Genomic DNA, 10,353 nt, shown 5'->3' with positions numbered 1-10,353 from the left:
TTTTCTCTCTGTAGCTCCACCACTAGTTCTCATCAATGCCCTAAAATAAGAGCTACAAAGCACCCTACACCCCTCCAACAGTTCTTTGTAAACATGATAATGTCTGTAAAGGTTCCGTCATCCAGCTCTTGGTATATCTGTAGAAAATAAATCAAGGCAACTGGACTTGCTGAATCCATCCTGAATCGAGAAAGCTAGCCGGATGACCAGCAAAGCGGCTTCGAGAAAAATACAGCGAGTCCAGTTGCCTTGATTTATTTTCTACAGATGCATAGGGGGGGTGTAGATGACTTTAACAAAACAAACTACATCATTCACTTCAACTACCCTCCCCCACAGCTTTCGCTTCCTCTGCCCTCCCCCACGGCATTCCTTTCCTCTATAGCATTCCCCTTCGCTACCCTCCTCCACAGCATTTACTTCCTGTATAGTATTAATTTCCTCTGCAGCATTCACGTCCTCTACCCTCCTCCATAGCACTGCTTTCCTCTATGGCATTCACTTCCTCCAGCCTCCTCTGCAGCATTCACTTCCTCCACCCTCCTCAATAGCATTCACTTCCTCCACCCTCCTCCAAAGCACTGCTTTCCTCTATGGCATTCACTTCCTCCACCCTCCTCTGCAGCATTCCCTTCCGCCACAACATTCACTTCCTCCACAACATTCACTTCCTCCACCCTCCTCTGCAACATTCAACTTCTCCACAACATGCACTTCCTCTACCCTCCTCCGCAGCATTCACTTCCTCCACCCTCCTCTGCAGCATTCACTTTCTCCTGCCTTCTCCGCAGCATTCACTTCCTCCACCCTTCCTCGATAGCATTCCTTTCCTCTACAGAATTCACTTCCTACACCCTCCTCCGCAACATTCACTTCCCCCACCCTCCACCGCAGCATTCACTTCCTCCACCCTCCACCGCAACATTCACTTCCCCCAACCTCACCCGCAACATTCACTTCCCCCAACCTCACCCGCAACATTCACTTCCCCCCACCGCAACATTCACTTCCTCCACCGCAACATTCACTTCCTCCACCCTTCTCTATGACTACACCTAAATGACAGGCGCACTTGCTTTACACCAGTAAGGTCCCATTGCTCACCTGCTGAGGTTTGAAATCTTCAGTTTCTGCTGCTTGCCGTTTTCTGCCCCGTTGTACCTTGTCACTCCGTTCCCAGTCCATATCTGTGGGGAAGGCTTTCTTTTCCTCCTGTGGGCACCAAGTTCCTCGACTCTTACAGTGCATAGAGAGTCTGTAGAAGAGTTCGTGTCTCTTTTCCGTTTCAGGCGATTCACAGGAGTGGCCGACATAACCATGGCCCTGTGAACGCCGTTGCTGGCATCGCCACGTGTGCTGTTTTTGCAACTATCCAAGTGCACCACGTCCGATTTCTCATCCGCAGACTGACCGTGGCTGAACGCAACCTTGCGTACAGAGTCCCAGCTCTGAGTCGGAGTATTGACACAGACCAGCTTCAAGTTACTGCTCTGCTCCTGAGTCCTTGATGAGCCCCCTAAACTAGGCTTTCTGTGATGCCTGAAACGTTGTCTCCCACTGGCCAAAGATGGTGCCGCCTGACTTTTTATAGGGACCTTGTCAGCAAGACTGCCAGTAATTTTGCTGATGCATTTGTCCAAACGGCTGGTCTTTCCATCTTTCCACTTTCCCGTCAGGCTCTTGGGATCCTTGACCAAATCATCTGTTGTGTCTGTATGCTTGCTAGTACCCTGCTCCTTGCTGGAAGACACTTTTGCCTCCACATAAGGCACATTTTCCACCTCGGTGTTATAGCCCCCAATAAAATCCTCTTCAACGACACTCATCTCTAATTGCTCCATAGTGTGATTTCCAGAATCTGACTCATCAGAAGGCGCAGGTGAGGTTAAAGTGTCCTTCTCTGGCTCAGCGTGGTCCTCTTGGGAATTGTTGGCCAGTTGACCATCATTACTATGACCAGAAGAGGCAGGATCAGCTGCATCCGCCTCCAACTCTAAACTTGCGTTCAGATCTTCCTTCTCCGGTGAGAGAGAAGTAATACCGGAAGATAACTCCTGGTCTTCATCTTTATCTGTACCCTCCTCTATAACGTCATCTCCGGTCTGATCACTATTGTCGCTCTCCTCCTCCTCATCCTCCTTACCAGCAGGAGAAGAGTTCATGGGACTGGATGCCCCCTCCATCTTTTGGTCGGTTTCATTCAAGTAGTCAACGGGCACCTCTTCTAAATCGAAATGCAAGAAGAAAAAACAAGTGTAAGTAGGAATGATATCTTAGACACACTATATGGCCAAATGTATGTGGACACCTCTCCAACTTATTGGGTTCAGGCTGAATGGGCACCCACAAAACACAACCCAAAATGTTGCAGAAGGAATTCTCTGGAGTGTGTTATAGCCTCAAGGTGAAGGTGAAAGGGCCTGGATTGCACTAAAAACCTGACGGGACTTAAAAGGAGAATTATGGGGTGTGGGAAAAACACTAATCCCCCATAATTCAAGCCGACCTGTGACAATGAAGCTGTCACAGGTCGGCTCTATTGATCGGGAAGTCAACGAACACATACCGCCGATCGCTGACTTCCTGACCCTCTCCCTGTCAGTCACTGCTCCCTGCAGAGATTCCTCCTCCCCTTTCCGATTATCCAGCGCTGACCGAACGGACGGGCATAGCTGGCTCTGCCTTTTGATAGGCAGAGCCCACTGTCAATCAACCAACGGGGTGGATCGCCAGTATTGTTGGGATCTGTCCCGGCTGCGGTGCCCTCAGTATATAGCGGGCAATAGCCTGCTATATACTGAGCTTTGGATCATGGGAGGAGGTTAGGTTATGTCCTCCGTGACCCTGAAGAGAACTACGGGGAGTTCTATAAACTCTTCCCCACTCCATCCACACTGCTAAATTCAGTCCGTCCATCTACACATCAATGGCCTCTTGTGACGGTGAATTTGCGCAAAAATCCTCCAGCAATGCAGAAAGGAAATCCCCGTTCTGCTAACTTTAGAAACTTTATTATTTATCGTTTACAGGTATGACTAACCCTAAAATGAAAGGTGAAAGGGGAATTTCTCTAGTAACTTCCACTTTCAGGCTAAGGACCGAAACATCTCTGGAGTTTGCATTCAGGGCTTTGTGGCAGCCAGTCAGTATGCCGCTTTGAGGAATGCTAAGGAGCTGCAGTCCAGAGATCCACACATGAAACAGAAAGGGAACATGAGGTAGCGATGTGGAATACAGAGGAGGCCTGGGCACATGTGAGAAGGAGTGAGAAGGAGCCATAAAGGCAATGTGACAACACATGATGGAAAAAAAAACAGGGATATAGAGTGGGCACTGGACAACAATCCACATGCTAGCTACCATAGAGAGCTAGAGACCTCTCCGCATGATATACAGTATATACATTGTATATTAAGAGACTGCAGAATGGTAACTCACAGCAGGACCTATTATGCACCATATATTGCAGGGGTAGGCATCCTCGGCACTTCAGCAGTAAAAATCCCATCATACCTCTACATCCAGGAGTCAAGCTTGTGGCTGTCAGGGTCTTGCAATGCCTCATGGGACTTGGTTCACTAACAGCTGGAATGTCAAGGTTGCTTACCCCTCATATACTGAACTGTATGTATGATGTAATATCAAGGTTGCCTATCCCTGATATACTGAACTGTATGTATGATGTAATATCAAGGTTGCTTACCCCTCATATACTGAACTATATGTGATGTAATATCAAGGTTGCTTACATCTCATATACTGAACTGTATTATATGGAGGTAATATAAAGGTTGCCTACCCCTCATATACTGAACTGTATGTATGATGTAATATCAAGGTTGCTTACCCCTCATATACTGAACTATATGTATGATGTAATATCAAAGTTGCCTACCCCTCATATACTGAACTGTATGTATGATGTAATATCAAGGTTGCTTACCCTTGATATACTGTAAGACGTAATCAAGGGGACTACAGGTTCTAGCATGACCTATGGTATATTAGAGATCAGCTCCCTGCAAAGCCCCTGATTACAATGGACTATTAACCTAAATCAATGAAAGGACATATTTTTTGTAGTTACAACTAGAAGAAACCCCTAAATATACGTGCGCTTTCACTTTAAATCTTCCACTGACCATCTTCTTCACCGTCGGCCACCTCCTGACTCTGCCTCAGTTCTTCCTCTATATCCACATCTGATTCCTCCGACTCTTCATCCTCTTCATCTTCCTCGGATTGCGATTTTCTGCTTCTCGGAGAATCCTGCAACTAATCCAAAAACAGTTGGTGCTGAAAGCTGAAGTGGCAACAACGAGCAGAGGGACTGAAATCAAAGAAAATACTAAACAGGAAAAAAAAAAAACCCCACACAAGGGGACATCAGAAATAATGACTGGAGCTGATCAGGTGACCCCCTACCCTCGCCATGGATGGCTCTGTAGCCTGACCGAGGCTCTAATACCTCTACACTCTATACAGAGTCCCTGTTATCTACCTTCACATCCTTGGAAGTACTCGGCAATTCATTGTCTTGGTTCTTGTTCTTCCAGTCCTCATCTTCCCCTTCATCCTGCAGTTCTGCATACTTCTTGATGACATCTTCCAGCTGATTCTCGGCCAAGCTACGATTTTCGCGCAGACGTCGAGCCAGGGAGGAGTCTTGTTCAGCAGGGTCAAGACCTACAAGAGGAAATGTAAAAACCACATGAGCCTCTAATGCCAAAGTCCTGTACAACACATGACATGTTTTCCCATTATTGGATAGAATGCAGAAGAGTTCAATATGGGTCATGTTTTTCCCCCGTCGATGACCACAATGGGGATAGTTTCCTTCACTTCCTGTCCCTGTATTGCCGGTCAAGAAACAGGGGAGAGTGTGTGTGTATCAAAGACAGCAAAAATAAATAGTTAGCAGATGTTCCAACCCTTCCCCTCTTGTTTTTGGCCGTGTCCCCTGTAGAGACGTCCCCCATCAATTCCTATCCTGGGAGGTAGCGAGACGAAATCTTCCCAACAGAGACACGGCATTAAAAATTGACAGAGGCTGCAACCCTTCTCTAACCTATCCAAAAAACAAAATGTCTTGGCTGGACTGAGCTTTGAACAGACTAGATAGCAGTCAGTAGCCCACGGGTGGAATGTTTTGTTATGCAATGCGGAGACACATTTTAAGACGCCTGAGTGGTGGATTTGTATTTCTGGAGTTCAGTTTATAACCACACGTACGCACGCACACCAATGCAGCAGAATTGTAGAGCTCAGATGTAATCTGAGAGTATGTGGAGAGGAACAGAAGGGGTGAAGTTCTGCAGCCCTGCGGGTAGGCCTGACAACACAAGTGTCATTTTAGAGCACAAAAGGCATTATGTTGTATACCCAAACAGGAAGTTAGGCACATGCTGGATTTCTATCCAATCATATCTCTATATCCCAATTAGAACAGTTCTAAATTGAAATGTTACCAAGGATGTTCATGAATGTCTGTGTTCTGAACTGTCATCAGAGAGCTCAAACCACAGACACAACCTACAGAGCTGATTGGTCATCCCGAGGTACAGAGCCCCCCCAATCACATCAAGTACAAATGTCAATATTCTAATGTTTTCATTGGACATCCCTCCCCTTCTAATCACAATGGAGAATTTATCAATGAAGCTTTAATGAGCGGACGGATCAGCAGCAGATTCATGGCCAGGCATGTTTATTGATTGTGGGATTGGTTTTTGGGGTTATTTTTTTTTAACACTTTCACCGCTGCTCTCCTGCACACCATCTCCATCCTGTTTCAGCGTGACCTGTATATTAACCCTCCACCTACCTTATCCTGCACATTAACCACTCCACTCATCATCTCTACCTCTCTCCTTCTGACCAAGAGAACGAACCCCTTAGCTTGTCCGAGGATCTCTGCACACGGCATTTCTCGGCTCTCTAATCTTTCATTTTTACTTTGTAACTCTTCTCAGTAAACTTTTAAAACTTTCACCGTGAGCAGAGGGGTTGCCGATTTCCTCATCATCTCCAAGGAAAGGAATAGGAAAAATGCCCTAATAAATAAAATTATCAAGTTTAAAGTGTAACCCCAACTCCTAAAACTTAAATCGCTCACTTTCGGGTTTGCTAAAAAATATAGCATTGGAATCGCTTTAATATCTCTGTTCAATAACGGCAAATTAATACCCATTGCTTCTGCCAGAATCCAGGGCTGTCCTGTGCGCTCTGCAGTGTCCTCCCAGCGTTTGGCTGGGAGCTGTCTTACCAGCCAATCAGCATGGAGCCAGCTTTCCGGCCAACAGGAAACCGGGAGGCGAGTCATTACATACCACCCGGCTTCCTGATTGCCTGGGAAGCCGGCTCCATGCCAGCGGAAGCACCGGTATTGGTACAGAAAAACCGGTATCGGTGCATCCCTAGTTATCACCCCTGCACAGTAAACTAGGGCTGCAACAACTAATCGACATAATCGATTATAATCGATTATTGAAAAAGTTGTCAACTTTTTCAATAATCGATTAATCGGCTTCCAAACAGTTGGCCCTGTTCACGGCTCCACAAACGCTGCGCACCGCTGCCAGACCCGCCCGCATCCACGCTCTACACGCCGCACCTCCTTCCCATTTCACACTCACCGCCCGTCCACATCCACGATCGGCACAGGGACGCGGGGAGATGTAGTAGGGAGGAGCAGGTGTGGGGGTGAATACCGCCAGCTATAATGTACTATTGCTGGGATTTGTTGTATTCCTTTATAGCTGGTGATATTCTGCATTGCGCTGTATAATGTACTATTGCTGGGATTTGTAGTCCTCTATAGCCGGTGCCAGTCTGCATTGATTGCTGTATACATTTACACTTTCCATTTCACTATATTGCACACCACACTTTTTTTACTTCCACCGCTCCAAGCTTGCTCCTGTGATGGACTACAATCTTAATAGAAACTAGTAGTCCATCACTGGAGCCATTTTTTAAACTTTATTTTATTGTTTATCCGATTAACCGATTAATCGAACTTAATAATCGGCTAACTAATCGATTTTGAAAATAATCGTTAGCTGCAGCTCTACAGTAAACCTCTATAAACTACAGAACATCTCCCCCCATCTTATGGAGAGGAAGTTATAGTGTTACCACGCCGCTTCTCAGGGACAGTACAGTGGGTGAGCATTGTCACCCTAGGACAGGAAGTGCGTTACTGGCAGGACCATCAAGTAAAATAATTATAATGCAGCCACCAAGCCCAAGGACTTATAAGCTGCAATATAACATTTTTATTTGCGGTCAATTTATTCGCAAAAAGCATTAAAAAAAAAAGAAGGGCATAAAAAGTCAAACTTCGGATGCGTTTTAGCCCCACAATGCCTCTTTTTATGCCTTTTTGGAAATAAATTCATTTTACTGGACTGATCCCGTTTCAAGCGCCGCTTTTCTATAGACTCTGATTTAAGGCTTTGGTGGAAGCCTCATCTGGCTCAGACTGAAAACACGAAGTGCACAGCTCACCCGTCATACGTCCCCGGGTGCACGGACAACTCTCTTCCGGAGTAACAGGCTCAAAAACTATGGAACCAGCACACGATGATCTTCCAAAGAAATTCAAAATAGCTATGACTAAGGCCGAGTAAGTCCGAAACGCGTCAGTGGTTGTGCTTTGTACAAATGCATGTGGAATAAAGTTTGAATTTCTTTGGAAGATTATCATGTGCTAGTTACACAGCATCCGGCTCAGAGGTTCCATTAGCGGGAGTGGAGGTGCGAGTTGAGCTGCACCATTTCTGTCTATCTGTGGAAGTGATCACTTCCATGCGCACAGTAATGGCCGCCCATGTATCCCGGGCTCACTCATGGCCAGTGTCAGCTGCGAGAGTGAAGATCGTTGATGTCCCCTAACTAGGATTGAACCTGGAAGCAATGAGCTCTGATCACCATTTTTCATCAACGGTGAATTTAGTATTTCATGGAACACATAGAACATGATACACAGAAGGAAATTTATCAAAACTGGAGCAGCTGCCCATGGTAACCAAATCAGCTTCTGTCTTTCATTTTCAAAGCTTAACTGAACAAACTGAAGAGGGAAGCTGATTGGTTGCCACTGGCAACTGCTCCAGTTTTGATAAATTCCCCAGTCAATGTCGGCTTAGGGGGTCACATCAGATGACAGGTCTACTTTAACCCGGTTACAGAAGCATTCAGAACTTTCCACACGGAAGTGTTCTTCTCTACAAAGCACTCACCACTCTTGTAAGAATCTGTCAGGTGACAACCAAAGTTATACACCATGTCCAAATGTCTCCGGTGTTGCAGCTTGTTGCCAAGATCCCGAAAAGCGTCCTGTGCTATGCTCCGCACCTGCTTGCGCGTCAGGTCCAAGTTATGCCTGTCACTGGCTTTCTGGACCTCTTGAAGGACATCATTGTAATCTGGGAAGATATCTCTGGTTTTATTGATGAACTTCTCCAGGCGCCGATTGACCTCTTTGTACCGGGTGCCCTGGTACCGTATCCGTTGCTCTATCACCCGGCCCGTGAGGCTGGAGCAGGTCTTCAGCTCGCACAGCTTCTCGAATATACGCAGCATCTTCTGCTTCAGCCTCGATTCCTGGATGTATGTCGAGTCCTCGTCATCCATGTCTTCTATGCTCAGCTCCTTCTCCTGTAGCTTCTGGATCTCCTGAGAGTAAAGTCGCAGGAGGTTCTCCAGGCGCCGGATCTGATGCTTGGAACCCGCTTTCCTCTCCGGTACCTCCTCCTCTGCATCTTCCGCAGGTTGTTCCGTTTCTACCTTGTCGGCCTGAGGACCTGCTGCAGCGACGGCGACTTGCAGGTTGACTTTCTTCTTCTCGGAATTATTCTTGAGCACGGTGCACAGTTCATTGATGTAAACATAGACCTTCGTTTGCTTGCCCTGCACCCGGGTCAGACAACGGCCCAAGGTGTTGCGGAACTCCACAGAAGAAAGGTAAGTAGGGTTGGCTTTGGAGAAACGGCTTTGGAGGAAGGCGATGACCTCGGGATGTTCGACGGTCAGCTTGGAGCAGTAATCCACAAACTGAAATGGGGTGAAGAATGTACACGTTAGGAGGGGAGGGAAAAAATAAAAACCAATCCCACTATAAACCCGAAAAATATCTTATAGCTACGGTATAGGGAAAACTGGTCTCATTATCCCGCCTGAAAGGGGGTTATATGATTATTCTTGTATATATTTTCCTCATAATGCTCATAAGTAGGGATGCACCGATACTAGTATTGGTACCGATACCAAGTATTTGGGCGACTACTCGTACTTGCCCAAATGCTCCGATACCAGAACTTCCTGTCAGAGTGAGATCGCCCTCTGACCGGCAGTGCGGAGGGAGCATGGAGCTGGCTGCCTAGCCAATCAGGAAGCTGGGACATGACGTTTCACTTGTTGGTAGGCAGCCTGGCTTCCTAACCAATCAGGAAGCCGGACGGCACATCATAACTTGCGTCCCGGCTTCCCGATTGGTCAGGAATCCACACTGCCTACCAACAAGTGAAGCCGGCTTCCTAGCCAATCAGGAAGCCAGGCAGCATGTCATGACTCGCTCTCCGGCTTCCCAATTGGTCAGGAATCCACGCTGTCTAACAAGTGAAGCCAGCTTCCTAGCCAATCAGGAAACCGGGCGGCATGTCATGACTTGCATCCCAGCTTCCTGATTGGTCAGAAGTCAGGCAGCCTCAGCAATGAAGCCGGTGTTGTTTTGCTAGAACACTGGCTTCACAGGCAATCAGGAAGGTGGGCACACGGCACTGGCGAGTACCGGGGAAAAAAAAATATCGGTACTCGTGCTCAATACCGAAAAACCAGTATCGGTGCATCCCTACTCATAAGAAAGAAAAATATTTCCCACTTGCAGCACAGCCTACAAGCATAACGCCAGCATTCTGCGTCCTCTTTTCCTGCTGTGCTGTGAAATGGATGCAGGGAGTAGGAGAGATCAGATTATACAGACAGATGGACATATCAGAAGATAGACTCCTTTCCTCTCTTCTAGCAGAGGCCGTGCAGTCTGGATATCTTTGCTTTGCCCCGGGCTGCCAACAAGGTAGCACATTCCTATCACAAAATCCAAAAGTATTATAGGTGCACCTTGTAGGAAGTGGTTATTTTTTACAAGATAATAAAAAAAAGGATGTTGCTTGAACACCATCTGTCACCCCATCTGTTGCTAGGTCTCTAGCCTCTTCTCCCGCCTTGTTAATCACATACTTTGTGTATCCGATGCTCGTATTCCCCCTTGTAATCACTACTTCTCTATTTCACTTCTGATGCTCACAAAGCAACATTGCTGTCAGTGTCATCTGCATGACAAATCACTTT

The 10,353-nt window shown here is 46.7% G+C and overlaps 1 protein-coding gene across 1 annotated transcript in view; it reads right to left on the bottom strand.

The window, feature by feature from the left end:
- Positions 1-1,100: 1,100 nt before the first annotated feature.
- Positions 1,101-10,353, bottom strand: part of DAXX (death domain associated protein) — an 11,394-nt gene continuing 2,141 nt past the window's right edge. Inside the window, exons 2-5 of the mRNA XM_018558108.1 lie at positions 8,244-9,057; positions 4,502-4,686; positions 4,143-4,275; positions 1,101-2,224 (exon numbers count right to left, since the gene is read on the bottom strand). Of these exons, the coding sequence (XP_018413610.1) occupies positions 1,101-2,224; positions 4,143-4,275; positions 4,502-4,686; positions 8,244-9,057 (2,256 nt within the window). The remainder of the gene's footprint in view (positions 2,225-4,142; positions 4,276-4,501; positions 4,687-8,243; positions 9,058-10,353) is intronic.

This window comes from Nanorana parkeri, unplaced genomic scaffold, assembly GCF_000935625.1.
Source record: "Nanorana parkeri isolate BGI_ZX_2015 unplaced genomic scaffold, ASM93562v1 scaffold321, whole genome shotgun sequence".
Classification (NCBI taxonomy): Eukaryota; Metazoa; Chordata; class Amphibia; order Anura; family Dicroglossidae; genus Nanorana; species Nanorana parkeri.
The sequence above is the reverse complement of the archived record's forward strand: the minus strand, read 5'-3'. Positions and strand labels throughout refer to the sequence as shown.